The 23,319-nt window shown below is 39.2% G+C and overlaps 1 protein-coding gene across 3 annotated transcripts in view; it reads left to right on the forward strand.

The window, feature by feature from the left end:
• Positions 1-23,319, forward strand: part of LOC149150992 (RNA polymerase III subunit RPC82 family protein) — a 333,151-nt gene that overhangs the window by 95,779 nt on the left and 214,053 nt on the right. For all 3 annotated transcript variants that reach the window (XR_016262948.1, XM_089440967.1, XM_089440966.1), the window contains one exon: positions 525-635. Coding sequence is in view for 2 of the 3 variants with exons in the window: in XM_089440967.1 (XP_089297093.1) it covers positions 525-635 (111 nt within the window). In the remaining variant the exon portion in view is untranslated. The remainder of the gene's footprint in view (positions 1-524; positions 636-23,319) is intronic.

The following is a 23,319-nucleotide window of genomic DNA, read 5'->3' on the forward strand; positions in this document are numbered from 1 at the left end:
TAATCCATAAAACCTAACAAGATTTGCTGGTCAGTTAGTTATGTTTCTTGTTTATGTTTTATTACAAATCTTCTTTTTCACAAACAAGGGTCTCTTGACCTTTTTTACAGCATCTGATTTGGCAGATGAGTTAGTGTGTATTATTTTTCTTAACATCAATCAGGAAATATTTTGAAGCCTTGACACACGATATTTCTCTTCATTGCTATTTTAGTATTTTGTAATCTGTGTGTTCTGGAAACATTATCTTCTGATGCAGAGAGATCATCAGACAAAAATAGCAGATTGGTTAAGAAGATGAAACATGCTTAGCAAGAGTGTGGATATGTTGTAAGAATCTCCAGTGTTTTAATCATGCCAAAGAGGATGAATATGTAGTTTATTTGCTGATAAATTGAATAACAGATATCTTCAAATATACACTAGAAATATGGAAAATGTTTCAGTGTCAGTCCTGACTCTTAAAATACATTGCTTCAGCTATATTTCTCAATTTCTTATACAGCCACTTTATTTCTCTGCAGCGCAAATATGAACATTTGAACGAAAGCACAGGAACCGTAATTCCAAATGATGATAAAGAAGTCCTTTGGCGTGTCAACTTTGAAGAAGTCATTCGTAGGCTCAGACACAAGGTTGGGTCTTTTCCTCCGAAATACCTTCAACATTTTCATATTCACAATGGTTTAATGATCAAATGAATGAACAAACAGGTGAGAGGTAGTTGTTCCCAGTTAAGTGGAAAGTTTTAATATTTCCAGTATCGTGTATGCTTAGGTGTTGGACTGAATACGTTTAAGAAAGAAAGATCAGAATAGCATATCACTTTGTTTTTGGTAAATCAATTTTTTTTTTCGTTGGTATAAACTATAAAGGGGGCATTGCAACAGATCCAGACATGTATACATGTTGGGCTTTTAGCCTTGTCCTCAGATTGCATTTTGACTGGACATGGGAAACTTGGCTATTGATATCAGTCCAAGGATCCCAAATATCAGAATAGAGGCTTACAATATTATCAGAATGTTCTCTTAGTAAGACACCTCTAACAAAGATTTTCAAAATGAGATTAACATGCTTCTCACTACTGGAAAAACACTGAACAGTTCAACAGGAACAAAAATACTGCCTCCTGCTACCCTTGTCAACTATAAACTTATAGTTCAAATTGCAGTCCCCAACTAAGCTATGCTGGTTGTTGTTGGAAGATGAAGCTAGTTCAAAAAATAAAGGATTATTCATGGAGCTGTTGACTGCTGGTGGATCCTGGGGCTGTAACTGGTTCATTGCTTCAGCAGAATGACAGGCCTCTGATCTCCTGTAAGCCTGTTGATGCCTTCAACCTTAACCATGATGAACTTGGTCATGATATTAAAATATGCACAGATTTCTTTGATTGAGTGTGTTTTTTCCCAGTGATGCAGGAACCGTTCGCCCCACCCCTCCCACAACCCCCCCTTGCTCCCAGCCCTGGAACTGTGCTCCAAGCGGGAGCGCACTTGGGAGAGTTTTCTGGAATTTTTGGGCACACTCCCTTCCAATTTGGGAGTGTGGCAATCCCAAGGATGCTTGTAGAGCCAAGGAGCACACTCCTTGGACACTCCCTAGGCACTCCTTGGATGCTCCCTAGATGCTTCCTAATGGTACTGTTAAATTTTTAAAGTAAATCACTTAAATTTTTAACATTACCATTAATTGTTTCAGAATATTTGAGAGGTTCCAACCTCATTGGACGTCATATGGAGAAAATAGAATTTCATATCCCATTCAAGGTTCAGCAGGCTCAACTGTTTTCAGGATTTCAGGATCGATGGGATTGCAACATTTCATTGGAATCTATCACATATGAGGGTGTGACTGGCATTTAATCAAGAGCACCAAGCCCTATATGTACCCCAATGTTATTGGTGTTGATTGTTGCTCCTTTGTCATGGCCTTAGCAAAAATATGAATTTCACTCAAACCAAAATTATTGATTAGGCATGTTAAGCTTTTTCTACCATATTTTAAAGCTTTGATTAGGTAGTTTCATCAAAATTGGGTGTTGTTTATTGACGTCCTTGTTACCCACCATTTTGTGGGAGATATCCCTAGGAGATTTTTTTTTCTCCAAGATGGTCCTCAGCTAGCAGCCAACAACCCCTTGCGGCCACTAGCTAACTCATTGTGCCATTTTTCCACCACTTGAGCCAACCATGTGGTCCTCGTTGATTTGGGGTAGCATCGGATGTGCTCTAAGCCTCAAATTTTGCAGGGAGGCTTGGACACATGTATTCCAAAGAACCCATAAAGTGTTTTGAGAAATTACACCCAGAAGTGATTTTATTAAAATAATTAATATTTTTAATGGGGTTCCTAAGTCTAAATTAGGAAAAGTAAAATATTAATGGGTATTAATCTAATCATGGATGAAACTTCTAGAAAAAGACATGGATCAAGACAAAACAATCTGAGCCTTTGATTAAGATTTAATCTAGGCCATTGGTTGTCCAACAGGAAGATATAAGAAGGGGCTTGAGGGTCATTTGGAAAAGACATTGAGAGGTCAAGGAAATCGATTTTTCTGAAGTGTGAAGTTCTCAGGAGAAAAATTGATTGAAGTGATTTCTTGCAGCAGAGGGGCAGCAATAGCTTCCGGAGAGAGAGTGAGATTCTTAGCCGGAGAATCATCAACAGAGAGAGGCAGAGAGTGATCCAGTAGCCTTGACGCAGAGGTTGGCGCAGGGCTAGAAGGGCCACATAGAAGCAACGCAGAGGGAGAGTAAAAAATCAGAGCAGAGAGTTAGTTTCAGCAGCCGGAAGCCGGGGTGTGAGATCGAGAGGCTGAGAGCAGCGACTCTGGGCTTCTGATCGATTCCCCAGTTGGGTGACGCTGTGCGTGAGAGGCATAGTTTTTAAAACCGGAACTGGTGACCGGACCTGTCCACCTAATGAACTGGTTTACCGACCGGAACCGGTCTAACCGGGACTGGTTTGGTCTAAACAAACCGGTTTTAAAAAATACATTAAATAATTAATTTTTAATGAAACAAAACTATTTTTAAGATGTAAAACCATGATTCCAAGCCAATAGAGACAAAATATGCAAATTTTTCTCATTTATATACCATGTAAAGGTGAATATATCAAAATGGCACCGAGTGCAATGCATATCATCGACAAAATAGCAATATATATAAGAAATGAGGCTCTAAATGGCCTATAAAGTCCAAAAACAATGCTGCAAGCTATGAGGCCATTGGCCTACTACAAGTCTACAGTGTACACATGATCAATCATCAAGTTCATCACCACTACTAGACACAGGATCATCATCAGGAGCTACATAGACATCATCTAGTTCAGAGTCTGAGGATGCCTCAGCCTGATCTGCAACCTCAGTATCAATGCCACCAATGACAATAAAAGTGGACCTAATGGAAGCACGAGTTTGTCGACCTGCATGACTAGTGCCTTCCATTGGTTCTTTGCCTTTCCTTGATGCCGCTCCTGATCCTAGTTCTGATGCCACCACATAATCTGCATCATCCCCCGCTAAAGCCATGTCGATATCAAAATCAGCCTCAAACACAGGTTCTTTAGTCTCCTCCACCCATTCTGATGTTGGATCAATATCGTCCAACACAATGGGATCTATCAGGAGTTTTGCTCATGATTTGGAGCTCCGATTGCATTTATTGTTTACCCCCAAACCATGAAATCCCGAAAACCATTAAGTCTGCTGAATTTTGAGTGAAATCTAAAATTCCAGTTTCTCCATATGAAATCCAATGAGGTCGAAAACGCTCTCAAACATCTTGAGTCATTTCATGGTAATGTTAAAAATTTAAGTAAAAGGATGAAAATGAAAATTAAAGGAAATGTCACTTTTACTTTAAGAATTTAACATTACCATTAATTGCCAACATTGTTAGGGTTGAAACACCCTTAGTTCCCCCCCAAAACCCCTGAAACACAGTTAAAAATATGCTTTTTTAACTTTATGGTGGGCGTGCCTAAAACCGGCCAGTTAGGGAAAAAAATTGGAGAAATGGGCATTCAAACCGGGGTTTTTGGCCGGTTTAGACTGGCGGGCTTGCTAACCGGCCGGTTAGATCGGTAACCAGTTTTTAAAAACGGTTTTTAAAACTATGGTGAGAGGGTTGACGCTGGGACAATGTAGAGGCAACACAGGGCCTGCCAGGGGCTATTTAGGATTAAAGGGTCTATTGCAGGAAAATATGTTACTATTGTTATCTCACCAACCGAAGATAAAAGTTATATAAAACCTAAAATTGCAAACCATTTAGTGATTCTCGAGTCAAATATAATCGAAAAATTAGACTATTATGACAACAAAAAATATGACAACCAATTTACAATTAAATATTGGATATCATACATTCATATCACAATTCTCAGTTCAAACCCTATGGAGTGATTAAGGTGACATTATTTTAGGTTCACCCTGGATGGAAACCCTAGGTTCCTCCATCTTGAATATGAAAAGTAAGTTTTTGACATTTTCATACAAAAAAAGAAAAATAATACTACAAGATGTTCCATTAAAGCCGAATTCAGTAACACCAGAGGACACAAGATATTTCAAAAGTAATTTTCAAGAATGAAAAAAAGCACTACAAAATATGCAAAATGAAATTGACAAAATCACTGTTGATAGAAATGAATAAGTTTTTCGACTTAAGCACCATAGCGAAAAATTATTAACACAAATTAAGAAGCTTAAGAAGGACAAGAAGTCATTAAAAGAAAAACACTCATCTGTTGCAATTTAGATGATGAAAATTCCAAATGAAGATTTTGTACCTAACTCAACAACCGCAGTACCAGAAGAAAATAAAAAAAATTGCCACACACCTGATAAGGGAAAGTCAAACCAAAAGAATTCCCTATCGACATTCGAATCACTAGAGAAGACAACTCAATCAATCTACGAATCCGTATCACTTAGAACATAAACGACAAACTTATGTTCAGAAGGACACTGAAGTGCACACAATTCAATCCAGTGATAACGATTCATCACAAGTTTCCAGTAATCGAAAGATTCCACAAAAGATTAATTTAGGATTGTCAGATCCTTTCTCCGTGTGACAATTTTATATATCATTCGAAGGATCATATCAATTTGTATCAATGAAGATGACATTTCCGAGACGAGAAGACATTCGAAATAGAAAAAGAGATCAAGCCTTTTCATTAGCAAGCTTTGAGGAAATATAGTTTTGAGGAGGAAGGCAATGTTATGAATAAAATATATAAATATAAATAATGATGATAATTGTAATAATGATTAGTTTATTAGTAATTAGTACTAAAGAGGCATGTCTAAATGGGTCATGACCTTCCATGAGGAGGTACCTGCCTAGGGTATATAAGCAGGCCCTCACTCTCATTTGTAACATCATTCTCATTCATACATTTTAATAAATAGTCATTGTATCCTCAATGGAGATGCACAACTAGATTTTTAACACAATTAGTGGAAGAAAAAACTATACGACCTAAGTCACATGACACGAGGACACAAGACACGGAGGACACGTAAATACGAGTATTCAATACGAAACGCAGTGACCTGGAAACAGGACACGGGGGACACGTTTTATATATATTTAAATATATATATATATATATATACCGAAATAGAGTTTTTTATCCATATTAAATTGCAGGTTATAACTCAGTTATCTGACTTATCTCATTCATTTCAATATCACAAAATACAAAACCTTCTATATCAGAGTATCTAATCTTATTTAATTTTGACCTTATCTAATGTAATCCTAACTAATCTTGATTAACTATTGACAGTTGTGCTTGTGGTTCTACCTAGTTTCACGTATAGAATTGAATGTTAATTAATTGCAATTCAAGCAAGCTGTATGCACGTCTGATTTCATCAAGATTGCAGTCACTAGATTTACCTGACTAAATCTCTAAATTTGAAACTCCAGCAGATTAGCCTCTCTTCTAAAATGGAAATCCGAAAGTGATATGTTACATCAGTTGAAAACTCACAAGTTAATAGGCACTCCCTGAAGGCTGAAATCCCTATGTAGCACACTTTTCTGTCAATCATTGGAGATTCAAAATTTGTATCACATTAGTTTTTTTATTAACTGGCTAAATATGTCAATTTGAAATTCACTGTGCCCATACTTCAAAACTCACATTTCGTTGTGGCTGCTTTATATCTGACAGGGTATTATATTCCTTAAAGGCTATAGCCTATAACATATCAGCTGTTGAACCTTGATCCCATTAAGTCAGTGAGAATTTATGCATTGCTAACCATTAAGACATGTTGATCTAACATTGATTCCCTACCAATAGCTACTACTGCTAGCTTGTCTGCTTGTGGGATTCCATTCTTTAGAGCTTACTCCATTCCTTTAAGATGTAACTTCAGTTATTCCTTCAATACAGAACTATGAGAAACTCGACTGCTGACAAAGCTGAGTATGATTACAAAGGCTAACTCCCGTGGCAAACAAGTTGATAGCTGAAACTTTCAGCTTTCCACAAAATATGAAAAACCACCTTTTATATATATGCAGGCTGCAGCTATGCTTATTGTGTGAAATGAAGTCAGTGCTGTGGAGTTCACTGTGTATATTTCCTTTGTTACCATGGGTACTGTCACCTGTGGCTACAATTTTTCCTAACTTTTACGGGCCGGTGTTGAACGCTGCACACTGGCACACTCTGCTCCAGACTTCAAATATAATGCTAACTTCAAAGACAAACACCTTGCTCGCAGCTCCACACGACAGCAGGACGAAAATAACCCGGAATAGACCAACGTGTAGGCTTTAAATTATGTTTTTTTCGCGGTACGTATTCAACCTGTCGAAATACGTTAGGGCAACGTATTCTACCAACCAAATACGCGTATTCGAAATTTAGGACACGACGAAAAACGTAGAATACGTAATCAGGTTTTCATGACACGTTGAAAATCGTATTCGACACGTATTAGGGCCGTTTTCGTGTCCAATACGTAAAATACGGGACACGGGACCCTGGGGGACGTGTCCTGTGACTTAGTATACGACCAATCTCAATCACAATGACACATAGATTCTACCCAATCAACAATTCTTCCATAAATTTGAACTTGTTCTCCCATCCAATGTTTTCAAAACCGGAACCGGTGACCGGACTGGTCCACCTAATGAACCGGTTTACCGACCGGAACCAGTCTAATCGGTACTGGTTTGGTCTAAACGAACCGGTTTTAGAAAAATACATTAAATAATTAATTTTTAAACAAAACTATTTTTATGATTTAAAACCATGATTCCAAGCTAATAAAGACAAAATATGCAAAGTTTGCTCATTTATATACCATGTAAAGGTGAATATATCAAAATGGCACCGAGTGCAATACATATCGTCGACAAAATAGCAAAATACATAAGCAATGAGGCTCTAAATGGCCTATAAAGTCCAAAAACAATGCTGCAAGCTATGAGGCCATTGGCCTACTACAAGTCTACACTGTACACATGATCAATCATCAAGTTCATCACCACTACTAGCCACAGGATCATCATTAGGAGCTACATAGACATCATCTAGTTCAGAGTTTGAGGATGCCTCAGCTTGATTTGCAACCTCAGTAGCAATGCCACCAATAACAATAGAAGTGGACCTAATGGAAGCACAAGTCTACAGTGTACACATGATCAATCATCAAGTTCATCACCACTACTAGCCACAGGATCATCATTAGGAGCTACATAGACATCATCTGGTTCAGAGTCTGAGGATGCCTCAGCCTGATCTACAACCTCAGTAGCAATGCCACCAATAACAATAGAAGTGGACCTAATGGAAGCACGAGTTTGTCGACCTGCACGACTAGTGCCTTCCATTGGTTCTTTGCCTTTCCTTGATGCCGCTACTGATCCTGGTTTTGATGCCGCCACATAATTTGCTTCATCCCCCGCTAAAGCCATGTCGATATCAAAATCAGCCTCAAACACAGGATCTTCAATCTCCTCCATCCATTCTGATGTTGGATCAATATCGTCCAACACAATGGGATCTAGATCAGGTGTTTTGTTCATCATTTGGTTCCTTCTTAGTCGAAGGTTGTATTGTACGAAAACAAGATCATTTAACCATTTTTGTTCCAAATGGTTTCTCTTCTTCGTGTGTATGTGCTCAAAAACAGACCAATTGCGCTCACAACCTAAAGCCCTGCAAGTTTGACTGAGGACTCTAATTGCAAACCTTTGCAGTTGAGGGCACTGGCCACCAAATGACTCCCACCAATGTGCTGCAAAGAAAGACACTAATTAGTAACTTAGTTTATAATTTGAATTGTAAAGAATGGAAACAATTTTAACTTGAAAAGAAAAACAAATTGGAAATTGGAATTGCTTACCTGGTTGGTCCACATCTCTTGCCATCTTTGCCAAGTTTTTTCCAAAAGTACCACCTGCCATAGTGAAAACAGTAAGTTGTCTATGTATTTCCAACTGGTTTGCATGGGTAGGGACCATGCACTCCAAGCAATCAATCAATCCAGCTTTGACCTCCCCATCATGCAGATTGCTAGCTGATTTTTATAATGATACTTTAGGTTCAAAAAATACCTAGCTGCATGTATAGGACGATGGAGTTGATTGTTCCATCTGTCATCAATGATCTCCCATATACGGCCATATTTAGCTAACCTGTCCTTGTAAGCTGCTCGTATCTACTCCTTTGCTTGATCCATAGCCTCATAAATGTAGCCCATGGCCAATTTTTCCCCATCCACCATCCTTAGTACCTTAACAAGGGGCTTGGTAATTTTCACAAGCTCTACAGACCTTTTCCAAAAATAATTGTCTAACATTTCCTTTTTGGTGTCTTTTCCATCTTGTCTACGAGCCCACTGAGATTTAGACCATTCTTTAGAAGAAAACATTTTTTGCAAGTTTTTATATTGAACATTGAGACATTGCAACGTGAGGAAGTGAGTTGCAAATCTTGTAATTGCAGGCCTAACAATCTCTTTGCCCCTAGTGTTTTTCCTCATTAGGCTCAATACCCATGAGTGGTTGTAAATGTATTTTGTAATGCGCTTGGCATGCTCTACAATGTTTTTTACCCACTCCACTTTTCCTATGTCCTCAAGCATGAGGTCTATGCAATATGCAACGCATGGAGTCCAAAATATGGTCTTATATTTGGATTCAAGCATCTTTCCAGCAAGAACATAGTTTGAGGCATTATCGGTGATGACCTGCACAACGTGCTGCTCGCCAACTTCCTGAATAATGTCATCCAAAAGCTCAAATAGAAGGGCTGCATACTTCACTTTATCAAATGCATCAACTGATCTCAAAAACATGGTTTCTTGAGGGCAAGAAACAAGGATAGTAATGATAGTGCGGTTCTTTCCATCGGTCCATCCATCTAACATGATGGAACAACCTGTTTTGAGCCATGAATCTTTAAACTCAACCAAATACTCATCAATGGAAGATATCTCTTTTTGCAAAAGACCTCCCCTCAAGTCATGCATACTAGGGCCTTTGAAACCTTTTCCTGCAGCTATAACAGAGTCCCACATAGCTTGGTAGTAAGGTGAGTGAGCAACATTAAATGGGATATCTGAATCATACCACCATCTAGCAATGTATTGATGAGAAGTTTCTTTGCATTGTTTTTTCCAATGTTGATCCAAAGTGGGTTGACGACTTGGCTGGGAGGAAGTGGGATTAGAAGAGGCAATGTTGGCAGAAGATGAGAAAAAACTTTGGATGTTTGTTCTCTTTGTTCCTTTTGATGGTGGGCCACAAGAAGGATGAAGATAGTGAAAGCGGTCATTGGTGGAAGGGATAGAAGTTGAGTCTTGAATCTCATAATCATCATACCCACTCTCTTTCATGGCTTCTAATAATTCCCTCTTCCTTGCAATGTCATCTTGGATGGCCTTCTCCCTAGCCTTATCCTCATAAAACTTTTCAAGCTTGGAAATGTATTCTGCCCTAATAGGACCTAACACTGCATTTGTTGCATCACATGGCTTTACTTGGCCTCTTACCCCACCCAAGTGTTGTTTCAACCTAAGAATCCCCCCACCTCCAATAGATTTATGGCATAATTTGCATATCATTTTCCATCAATTACATCACAATGAGCCCATGCACTGTCCTTTCCTTTTGGAGCCATGTTTGCTTGAAATAATTACAATTTGCAAATAAATCTGCCATTTAAAAAAATTGCAGCTATAAGCAACATGGAAAACCAAAGCTAAATTTAGGAAAACAAATGCACATGCAAACTACAAAATTTGATAGCATAGAACTAGAGATTTGATGGCATAGATGATAGAAGTGAGAAGTTTATAAATTTATAACGCATAAAAAAATTTAATTCATGGACAACAGTCAAATGAGAAATTTTCAAGTGAAAATCCTTACCTGGAAATGCAAACTAGCTTCCTTAGCCTCCTTTTGAAGATGCTAACTCCATTGACAGCTACAAACTCTCTCCAAAATAGCTCCAACTCCAACTCCAAGATGACTACTCCAGCAAAAACTCAGCACTCTCCAAGCTCCCAAACAAACTCACAAACACTCATAAACACTCCAAATCAGATGTGTGAGACAAATGAGAGGGAGAGGGGCCTCTTAAAGGCTCGGAGAGGGTGTTTTTGGAGGGAAAGCACCCTTAGTTTCCCTCCAAAACCCCTAAACCTCATTGAGAAAGCTGCTGTGTGGGGCCTCAGTGGGCATGGCTGGTAACCAGCCGGTTTAGGGTGGAATCGACTGGTTTGCTAGAAACCGGCCGGTTTCGTCCTAAACCGGCCTGTTAGGACCAGTTAGGGCCCATTTCTCGCCACCCAGCCTCCTTAACCGGGTTTTGGCTTCGGTTCCAAGCGGTGGGCCTGCTGACCGACCGGTTAGACCGGTAATCAATTAGCTAGGCCGATTTTTAAAACTATGCGTCAGCCTCAGTAACTTTCTAGGCTAATGATCAAACGAGCGCAAATAAAAATCATTGTGGCACCCATGGACCTCATTAGGCCTGTTAGACATGCTTAGATTATTATTTGTCCTCTTGAGAGGCTTATTTTTTCATTTGTGAGCTAGTTTGGTGGGCTTGTCACCAAAGTTAAGTCATTTTCACATTATTTTTACGGGCTAATGTAGGCTCATTAGTTAAATCAAACACCTAATTAGTGTATAAATAGGAGTTCATTGGATTCATTTGTATCATCACTTGACTTGGGATCTCTCTATCTTTAGAGAACTTCACACGTTTTCCTTGGAGGATTATTTTGGATGATGGATGAATTTTGATGTATGGATTTTTGCTATTTCTATTTTGGAGCTTCTTATTTGCAAATGCGATGTTGGTTGCATATACTCTCTAACATTGTAAGTGCAAATTTAATGCTATTTTTCTTCTTGTTGTGTACATTTGAATTTTTCTATGATTAGGGCTAATTGTTGCATGTACGAAATGTGGAATTATGTGTCTATTTAGCTTATTCTTTTTATGGGCCATTTTTAGATGAATGAAATGTCCTAGAGATCATGTTATCTTGATAAGGTTGCACCATTTGTATGAAGTATAAATGCTTAAAAGTCACTTTTCTTCTCTTTCCTCTAACATTGGACGAAGTTGACTTTTGGAGCCTTCTTGAACAAGAAACTAAATCCTTATTGATTGTTATCATTGACTCCATATCCCCAAGTGAATTAGGCATTGGTCCCTCAAAAAGGGTGATCATTTTAACCCTCTTTTTACCGTTCTCCCCTTTTTTCTAGTTCTAACCCCATTAGGTCACCTAGGGCATCAATTTCTCAAGAAACTAGCCACAAGAAAACTTCGATCTCCTACATGCAGCTACGTTGGTGGGTCCCCTTGCTCTCCTCCAAATTTGAAGCAATTCTGACGGTGGAATCTTTGGATACCCCAAGCCCTAGCTCTAGGATCAAGTTTTGCCTAGGTGTTCCCAAGGCTAGAACCTAGTAGGATCAATTTGACATCTTTGGGAGAAAATTCTTGTTTGATCCTTTCCCCTCACCTTGGCTAGGTTAAGAACATCATTGGTTGCCAAAATCCATCCCCTAACCTAGATTGGGCCACTTGGCCTCGTGTGGTCCCATTCTTCACCAAAGCCTATTTATCAAGGACTACTCGAGAATCCAAGTTCTCAAAAGGATTTTAGGGATTGAGAACATCTTTTATAGGTCTTATCCTTCTACCTCAACCCTCCAATCCTCATCCCCTCTCCCTAGAAGATCAAGTCCCTTGCTTAAAGAGCAAGCAAGCCCTATCCTTCAAACTCTTTTGGAAAGGGAATCATTTGGGTCACTCCACCTCTTTATTGATCTACACTTTATAAGTGACTTCCTAACTACCGGGTATCCTCCCATCGGTGAAAGTCCGTAAAGAGCAGGGAGTCTTAGCTGTGGTGACAGTGGGCTAAGTCTCCATAGTTCCCCTTGACCTAGCAATTGCCCTCATAGAAACCCCTTTTAGGTCCCTTGCTAGTTTGAGTGATAACAAAGAGTAGGAGGCTTCTAGGAACTTCGACATGCCCAACAAATTCTTCTGCAACTTCAACCTGCCCAACAAATTCTTCCGCAACTTCGACCTGCCCAACAAATTCTTCCGCAACTTCGACCTGCCCAGCAAATTATTTTGCAATTTCGTCTTATAAATTTGACCTGCCCAACAGATTCTTCTGCGACTTCGACCTGCCCAACAAATTCTTCTACAATTTCGACCCAACAATTTCTTCCTAGCATTTCGACTTGCCCAACAACACTAAGACTTCCCAACAATACTTAGTCTTTCCCAACAACACTTCGACTTCCCAACAATAGTTTGTCTTGCCCAGTGACAGTTCAAATTTCCTAACAACACTTCGACTTGCCCAACAATAGTAGAAACCCTAAAACAAGTGAGGGAAAGAGAGGCCCAAAACTTCGATGTTGCTTTTTTTTCTCCTTTTCGTCCTTTTACAGCTTTTGTCTTGATTAGATCGGACTTGCTTGAGTGAGTGTGCTAATGAGGCCGAGTTCCTTCTTATTTATAGGCTTTTGAGGGGTACAAATTGCATCCTTTAGGCTGACTTGATGACAAGGTCTTTTGACTCTATTTTGACACAAATATAATTTTCTTTTCAATATGTAACATGCCCAAAAGAGTCTTTCATACATGACAATGACTCATTTGACTTGTAGACTCAATGACAAGCCCTAGAAGCACTCAATGGGTGCTTGAATTAAAAATAATTTTCCTTTGAGGATGAAACCCATGCCTTAAAAATAACAATAATAAATTTATTTTTCTGATTACATCAAATACATAAAATCATGATTACATATTTCATTATGAAGACTGAACCTAGTTACATATTTCAACACATAGCCCCTGTGCTAATCCCTAGTACTGCTGTTGGTTTATAGATGTGCGAACATCTTCCTCGTGGATTTGCCTTGGTCCTTTGAGACATCCATGTAATAATCCTTTGTCAATCCCATGATAATCAAATCTAGAAGCATGGAAAAGATAATTGAAAGGAAGCTCAATACTTAATATTAGGTAGCTTTTGTGTTTTCAAAGAAGATAACCAATTACATTGCAATAGGTGATACAACACCACTAAAAATCACCTATCAAAAAAAGAGAAAAAGAAGGAAAATGATTGCCATAGCATAGATGCGAAGACTTGTCATTATGCTACTATAGAATAGTGGACGAGAAGCAAGTCAACCTTTAGAATCTAGATGATGAAATCACTACAGGTTAGAAGTCAGATTCTAACTATGATGAAACATGACAAAGCATCACTAGCTTCAATCTCATGTGCCCAACAAAATAGAAATGAAGAAAACGAATTTCAAAGAGAAATAATTGCTCCAAAAGATCAATTACAACCACAAAATAGATTCCACCACATCTCAGAAGGTTAAGATCCAATCTCCAAGAAAAGAAAAAACAAACCTACAATTCCATTGGCAACCATGACAGGGAAACCACAACCTAAGATCTTGAAGCTTAAAGAAGTCATATAGGGTAGAAATGTAACAATACATGTTGATTTTGAGAGTACTCATTATTCTATGGACATTGCTGTTGCTAAACAACTAAACTTTTTCGTCTACCTCACCAAGGACCTTAAGGTTACATACAATGACGGACAAAAGGTCAAAGAAGTTTGAAGATGTCATAAAGTTTTAATTTAAATACAAGAACTGGAACTACAATTAAGACTCTCTGCTCTACTGTTTGAAGAAATGGATATGGTGCTTAATGTGGAATGGTTGATGCAGTTGGGAAGTTATACTGCAAACCTTGAAGTTCAATTCATGGAGCTTAATTGGCAAGTTCAATTCTATAAAGTATATGGTGTTAAAGGTTCCACTTTCAAGAAGAATTATTTACAATCAATAAAAAAGGGTAGAAAAGACAATCAAACATACAACATTAGAAACAAGGAAAATATATTGCTAGGAAGCATAAAATCATGTTAAACAATCAAGTCAAAAGACTTCAATTTATGATGCGAAGAATACAAGGGAATGCTACTCAAAGCATGGACAAAGTCAAATGCCTAAAAACATATAAGCTTCTATCCACCATGGAAATGTGTTCAACTAGAGAGAATCCTATTTATTGTGCTTCGAGGACAAAACATTCTTTAAGAGGGTGATAATGTTATAAACATAATAATATTAAAATATAATAAATAATAATAATATAATTAAATTTAATGAAAGTTCAAAGTGTATATACCCCTTCACCTCGTGACTGGTTGATGCTTGTAAATAGTTTGTCACGGGCTAAAGGGGTATATTCCCTTTGACCTTTCATTAAATTTAATTATATTATTATTATTTATTATATTTTTTAATATTATTAGGTTTATAACATTATTATTTTTAGTATTATTGTAACATCATCATTTTTATCAATCATTTATTTTTATTATATATTTTTGTAGACATCTTTTCACATTTTTGATGATAAGTGGGTTTGTTTCTTACATCCTTTACACCATAGGAGGGGAATGATTCCTCTCTGGTATGGTATAAATAATATAGATTAGATTTCCTACCAGTGGCCTATACAAGGTAGCATCTACTTTTCTTAGATCCTCTTTTACAATCAACTTTAAGCTAATCTCCAATGGTATTTCTAAAGTAGTTGTTTAACATAATTTGCTTGAGAAATAAACATGCTTTCTCTTTTTTTCTATATGTCTAAAAGCTTGAGACAATTGTGTACAAGCGCCAAATCACAAAAGGTGAAGATTTTCCCTTATTCTTATTTGAGATAACCACAAAATTTATGGAATATTCAATTTTGTAAGAATGGGAGCAATGATAACAACCTATCGCTTTACATTATGGTTGTGTTAACCCCTAATTTTGCCCCTTGCAAATTTACGACATTAACGACTAGCACATTTCATTAGGTTGGAGGTTTAGAGACATATATCGATACAAGAGGGGAGTTGGTTGCTAGAATGACTAGTCACATGATGGGTTCAATAATGGCTTAGCCACATTTTTTTGAACATGTTGGAGAGAGTTGCTATTTTTAGCAAGTTCCCTACTTTGTAGGAGAGGGAGTTCCAAGTATGATACAACAATATGGATCACATATTCAAAGTCCTAATGAAAGGTTTCGAGTGAGGCTTTTTTTGGGTGACATGCATGGCACTTGCTATTTTTAGTAGGTTTTGTTTGATTGCTCGCATGTGAGAGATAATGCTATATTTAGGATACTTTTAGATTTTGAAGAGTTGCCTACGGGCAATATGCAAGCACTTTTTCTTTTAAGCAGTGCTTGCTTGTTGATTTTGATTGCATATTTGGATTCCTTACTGAAAGGCGAATCCGATGAGTATATTTTCATGAGATTTCAGGGACTTCCTATTTTTAGTAGGTAGCGCATGGCAATAGTGATTACATATTCATACTCCCCACTAACCTCTGAGTTTGATGGTGATGGTTTCGTCCAATTTTGAAAGATTTCTACTTTTAGCAGTCTCGTTGTGGCAATGTTGACAACATATTCGGGTTCCCCTTCAAATTCTGCGACTAATTAGTATAATATTGTGGGCATGCTATGATACTTCTATTTTTAGTAGTGCCTATTTTTAGGTGTGATATATATGGTAGGGTCCCCCTATTTATTTTGGGCATTTGATACCTTGTCCTATTTTTTAGGGGGATTCCTATTTTTGGCATGTCTATATATAGCATGATGATGTGGCAGTTTGTTGGGTTGACATATGGCATTGGTTGTGAGTGAACAAGTGGTAAGAATTTGGATGAGTCACTAATGAGAGGATGAATTGGCATTGCCATAAAAGACAATTTATTTTTACTCTCTCCTAGTGCAATGTCCTTTCTCTATTCATCTCTTATTTTCTGTCCTCTTTATTTCATATTTTTAGCACTATTTTCTCTCCCATTTTCCTCTCATTCATCTCCCTAAATTGGATCCCTTTTTCTCTCACCTTTTTCCCTATTTTCCTTCCTTTTTTCTCTCCACAAAAAGGAAAACTATTTTTACCCCATTAAATTTAGCTAGGTCCACCTATCAAATTGGATTTCAAACTGGAATCGGTCAAACCGGGATTGGTTAGATCTCAATGAATTGATCTTTAAAAAATACATGAAATAATTAATTTTTAATGGAAAAACACTATTTTTAAGATTTAAAACCATGATTCTAAACCAATAAAGACAAAATATGCAAAGTTTGCTCATCTATATACCATGTAAAGGTGAATGTATCAAAATGGCATCGAGTGCAATACATATCAACGACAAAATACATAATCAATGAGGCTCTAAATGGCCTCTAGAGCCCAAAAACAATGGTACAAGCTATGGGGCCACTGGCCTACTACAAGTCTACATATCTGTGATGAACATGATCACTTCTGATCATGATCAAACTCAATTGGTTGAGTCTCAAACTTTTCAACTGGCTGAGTCACAAACTTCTCAGCTGGTTGAGTCTAAAACTTATGAAGGTAATTTTCCCTAATATTCCCTATTACTTCATTTGGTGCTTTACATGGCTTTACATGACCTTTTATCCCAGCCAAGAGTTGTATCAACCTATAAATACTCCCTCCTTCAATAGATTTTGGGGAATATTTGCAAATAATTTTTCCATCAATCATATCACAATGAGCCCATGCAATATCATTGGCTTTTGGAGTGTTAAAATTGGCAACTAGGGCCAAACTCCATGAGGATCACCTTATTCATGGTTGATAATATTTTATCTAGATTCCTCTCGTCGAGAGGTGTAGGATTGATCTAAAGATCATCCGATTCCGATAAGTATTTATGGAGATATGAATTTATTTTGATTATGGACAAATTGTCAAAGTTGGACAGCAACTTATGTAGGCTCAGAAGCCCAACAGACACATCTATTCATCATCAACGTTTGCATATAAATACAAGATGTCTCCTCCTCATTTGGACAAACACTTCTCATCCATCTCTCTCTCTCTTCTACGCAGAAAAGAGTCTCTCTCTCTCTCTCCTGTGCAGATAGGTCTCTCTCTCACATGTGGGAAGGAAGGACGCAATTTTCTAAGGGTTTACAAACTTCAGATTGGAACTTTGACCAGTGTTGACCAACATTCTCTCTCTCTTGACTGCGCAGTAGGTGACGCTGACTCTCCTTGGAAATCCACAATTTTTGGCACAGGAATCGAGGTGATCTGACCTCTAGTTTGGAAGATATTGACTGCCCTAGTTTAGGGTTGATGCCGATGATGCTGATGCCGGTGATGCCGATGATGCTGATGCTGGTGATGTCGATGATGTTGATGTCACTGATGCCGATGATGTTGAGTCCGGTGATGCCGATGATGTTGATGCCATTGATGTCGATGATGTTGATCCCGATGATGTTGATGCCGATGATGCTGATGCTGATGCCGCTGATCTAAGGTTTGCTGCTGCTGATATAAATCAGACTTTTGTACTATTTCTCTCTGTTGAATTATTGAAGATAAAAGACGATTTGATCAAAGGGTTTCCCCATATTGGGGTTTGTCCCTGGCTAGCTGCCACATCTTGTGTCTCTTGTTTTGGCTTGTTTTCTGTTGATCGTTTAATGTTCTATTTGCGCTTTACTTATGTACATGTGATTGCTAATCTATGGATAATAATAAGAAGGATGAGTAAATTGCTCTAAGCATAGAACATACCGTAATTTAACATGGTATCAGAGCTGAGGTGAAGACAAAGCCCAAGCAAGAGCAAGAGCAATCACCGAAGAGAAGGTTGGCAAGGCTATCTAAAAAGAACTATGGGGTCCTCAACACCTTTCCCCGCCGAAGACAAGCTCCGTGAGAAGTCTGACTATCATGGATGGAAGATGTCTCTCGAAGATCAAGAAGTGTTGGACCATGTGAGAGGCAATATTGTTGAGCCTCCATCAAATGCATCCGCTACTGCCAAGAACAAATGGAAATCCGGAAAAGTCAAAGCAAAGAAGATCATCCGGGACTCTATCAACAAGTGCTTGGTGGCCTATGTTTTTGAGCTGAACACCTCCAAGGAAATCTACGATAGACTGGTGAGTTTATTTAAAGTTAATGATGCAAATCAAGTTTTGTTTCTTAGAAATAAGCTGAAGGAAATTAAGAAGGGAAAAGATGAGAGTATGCAAGCATATTTCTTAAGGATCACCGAGATCAAGAACGATCTCCTATTTATTGGGGAAATAATTCCTGATAGGGAAATGGCACTCCCAACTCTTGGAGGATTACCATTTGAATGGTATATATTCAGGACTACCCTTCTCAACAATAATGTAATTCTCGGATTTGAGGAATTAATGGCAAGATGGACTCAAGAAGAAGCAAGGATGGAAGAACAGGAAATTCCCACACTTAAAGCTCATCCCGCTGCCTTTTCTTCTCATGCTAAAAGAAGAAACAATTCCGAGGCTAAATCCAAGGAAAGGCTGGAATATGAAATATCCCGTGAAAGGTGTAGGCAATGTCTCTCTTAAATTAAATCAAGGTAATACAATCCACCTACAGGGTGTATTATATGTACCTGATCTCAAAAACAACTTGGTGTCCTTTTCGGCAATGGAAGACAAAGGCTACAAAGTGGCTTTCAGCGATGGCAAGGTACATGTATGGAAAAACAATATTAAAGATGCCTTCACTCTTGGGTTTCGAGTTGATTCATTATATCAGGTCGGAGGAAGTCCGCTAGGTGTCATGTCTTGTGACACATCTCTTCAGTCCAAACTATGGCATCGAAGGTTTGCTCATCTTCATTATAAAGCTCTACCCGATGTAAGACAAATGGTGACAGGGATGCCCGAATTCCGAGTAGAGCAAGAAGGTGTATGTCCGGGATGTGCCAAAGGAAAGCTCAAAAGGGGACCATTCCCCTCTAGCCAAAGCAAGACCTCCGATATATTACAGTTAGTTCACTCAGACATATCTGGTATGATGCCTGTGAACTCCTTGGGAGGATATTCATATTACCTCACTTCTACAAATGATTATTCTCGCAAGACTTGGATATATTTCTTGAAAAAGAAGGATTAAGTGTTCTCCTGGTTTCGACACTTCAAAGCCTTGATCGAGAATCAAACTGAAAAGAAGATCAAGATGTTAAGGACTGATAATGGGACTGAATACGTATCTAATGAGTTACATGACTTTTGTAAAGAGGATGGCATTAAGAGGGAGACTACTACAACATACACTCCTGAACAGAATGGTGTGGCTGAAAGGAAGAACCGTACGATTGTGGAAGCTGTTCGTGCTATGCTTCATGATCAAAGACTTCCGAAGTTTCTATGGGCCAAAGCTGCAAACACGGCCATATATATACAAAATCGATGCCCCCATCAAGCATTGGGTTCCTAAACTCCTGAAGAAATGTTCACTGGTAAGAAACTTGATATATCTCATTTTAGAATTTTTGGAAGCCCTGTATATTTTCATGTGTTGAAAGAGAAAAGGAATAAATTGGGTGCATCTGGAAAGAAAGGAATCTTCATGGGCTATAGTGAAAATACTAAGGGCTATAGAATCTATGTAGCTGATCAAAGGAAAGTCGTGATTAGTCATGATGTCACCTTTGACGAAGATATGGCTCTCAGCAAGGTGAACAATCTTCCTATAGTGAGGAGCTCTCAAGAAGCTGACACCAGTGAACCGAAAGAAAAAGAGTATGACGAGATATTTGCACCTGTTGCCAGATATACCACCATCCGTATACCTCGATCATAGCCGTTGCGGCTTCACAAGGATGGAAACTACATTAGATGGATGTTAAGACCGTGTTCTTGCATGGTTCGATCTAAGAAGAGGTCTACGTGGAGCAACCCGAAGGATTTGAGATTTATGATCGAAAATCTCGTGTGTAGGTTGAAGAAGGCCCTCTATGGGTTGAAGCAAGCACCTCGAGCATGGTATGAGAGGATCGATAGCTACTTGATGAAGTTGGGATTCACTAGGAGTGAAGCCGATCCCAACCTTTACTTTAAGGTTGAAGATGACAAACCTCTCATAGTGGTGCTGTATGTTGACGACCTCTTTCTAACAGGTGTAGACCCTCTCATTCACAAATGTAAGAGGGAGTTGGCTTCTGAATTCGAGATGAAAGATCTAGGACTCATGCACTATTTCCTAGGACTCGAAGTCTGGCAGAAACCAGGGGAGATTTTCCTATCTCAAGGAAAGTATGTGGTGAAGATACTGGAAAGATTCGACATGGTGGACTGCAAGCCCGTAACTACCTCGATGGAGCTTAACTTTAAGAAGTTAAGTGGTAGTGCTGCCGGACCCGTTTTACGAAATGCTACTGAATATCGACAGCTCGTCCAGAGCATTGATGTTTTTGGTGAACTCCCGTCCAGATATATGCTTTGCAGTCAACACCTTGAGCCAACATGTGGTTGAGCCTCGTCACTCACATTGGATTGGTGCCAAGAATCTGTTGAGATATCTTCGTGGCACAATCACTCATGGATTAAGATACACTGCCGGAAATGTGAGACTACTTGGGTATACTGATGCTGATTGGGCAGGCAATGTGGAGGACTAGAAGAGCACATCCGGGTGCTGTTTCTCTTTGGGATTTGCCTCGATATCCTGGATGAGCAGGAAGCAGAAGTCGGTGGCTCTGAGCACTGCCGAGGCAGAATATATTGCTGCTAACATGGCCTCCTGTGAGGCAGTCTGGTTGCGAAAGCTCTTCAGTGAGCTACTTGGATTTACATTGGATACCACTGTGATTCTATGTGACAACCAGAGCGAGATCCATTTATCAGAAAATCCCGTATTTCATGATCGATACAAGCATATCGATATTAGGTACCACTATATTCGAGATATGGTGCAGCGAGGAACAATAAGGCTCCACCATATCGGTACAGATGGACAGGTCGTCGACATTCTGACAAAGCCCCTAGGAAAGGTCAAATTTTTGACTTTCCGAGAACGACTTGGTGTCATTCAGAGACCCTCTGATGAGGGTGAAGTATGATGTACTGAGCTCTGGGAGTTCCAGGGGGGCGTGGGGTACTTCTTGGAGCGACATATGGCCACAGGGTGACTCACCATCCCCTGTTGGTGCACTTTGTACAGGGTAAAAGGTTCAACCTTCCCCTGTGACACCCCGTGGCGACTATGGAACAAGATCATTAGTTCTCCTGTGGGCCTGGATGATGTTTTCTCCATGGCGATTGTGGAACAGGATGATTCATTCTCCTGTGGGCCAGGATGATTAGTTCTCCGTGGTATCCACTGGACAGGATGATTCGTTCTCCTGTGGGCCAGGATGATTAGTTCTCCGTGGTATCCACTGGACAGGATGATTCGCTCTCCTATGGACAAGATGATTCGCTCTCTTGTGGGACAGGATGATTCGCTCTCTTGTGGGACAGGATGATTTGCGCTCCTGTGGAAAAGATGATTCGCTCTCTTGTGGGATAGGATGATTTGCTCTCCTGTGAACAGGATGATTAGTTCTCCTGTCCAGGCATCCTACCCATGCAGTCTGGGACTCATGGGAAGTGCCTCTCATCTGATCAATGAGCAGGGAAATGAGGATAGGGACCATAGTAGTACCGATGGACGCATCGTTGTATCTACCATACTCCCTATGCTAGGATGACCTACATTGATTTGGGATCAATGATACTGGTCTGGGACCAGTGAGAGTGGTACCCACTATGACATTGACTTCGGGGCAGTAGAGGACTGGTTTGGGACCAGTGGTACACACTCTGAGACTGACTTCGAGTCAGTGAAGGATGGTATGATACATCCTCAATCACTTCTTCTTCTTCATAGTTCGAACAGAGCAGAACAGAGCAGAGCAAAGTAGAGCACAACAAGACAAAGCAGAGCATAGCAAGGCATAGCAGGCATAGCAAGGCAAAGCAGAGCAGGGGTCAAGCTGTTTAGGGCAGTGCATTTGATGGATGAATAGTAGCGACAATCAGACGAATTGCAGATGGAGTTCTTCCTAGTTGAGAGGGAGTGTTAAAATTGGCAACTAGGGCCAAACTCCATGAGGATCACCTTATTCATGGCTGATAATATTTTATCTAGATTCCTCTCGTCGAGAGGTGTAGGATTGATTTAAACATCATCTGATTCTGATAAGTATTTATGGAGATATGAATCTATTTTGATTATGGACAAATTGTCAAAGTCGGCCAACAACTTATGTAGGCTCAAAAGCCCAATAGACACATCTATTTATCATCAACGTTTGCATATAAAAACAGGATGTCTCCTCCTCATTTGGACACACACTTCTCCTCCATCTCTCTCTCTCTCTTCTGCGCAGAAAAGAGTCTCTCTCTCTCCTGCGCAGATAGGTCTCTCTCTCACACGTGGGAAGGAAGGATGCAGTTTTCTAAGGGTTTACAAACTGCAGATTGGAACTTTGACCACGTTGACCAACATTCTCTCTCTCTTGACTGCGCAGTAGGTGAAGCTGACTCTCCTTGGAAATCCGCAATTTTTGGCATAGGAATCAAGGTGATCTGACCTCTAGTTTGGAAGATATTGACTACCCTAGTTTAGGGCTGATGCCAATGATGTTGATGCCGATGATGCCGATGATGCTGATGCTTCTGATGTCGATGATACTGATGCCGATGATGCTGATGTCGTTGATCTAGGGTTTGCTTCTGCTGATATAAATCAGACTTTTGTACTATTTCTCTCTGTTGAATTATTGAAGATAAAAGAAGATTTGATCAAAGGGTTTCCCCATATTGGGGTTTGTCCCTGGCTAGCTGCCACATCTTGTGTCTCTTGTCTTGGCTTGTTTT

This window comes from Pinus tabuliformis, chromosome 9, assembly GCF_031772625.1.
Source record: "Pinus tabuliformis cultivar Carrire ecotype Pingquan chromosome 9, CPIR1, whole genome shotgun sequence".
Lineage (NCBI taxonomy): Eukaryota > Viridiplantae > Streptophyta > Pinopsida > Pinales > Pinaceae > Pinus > Pinus tabuliformis.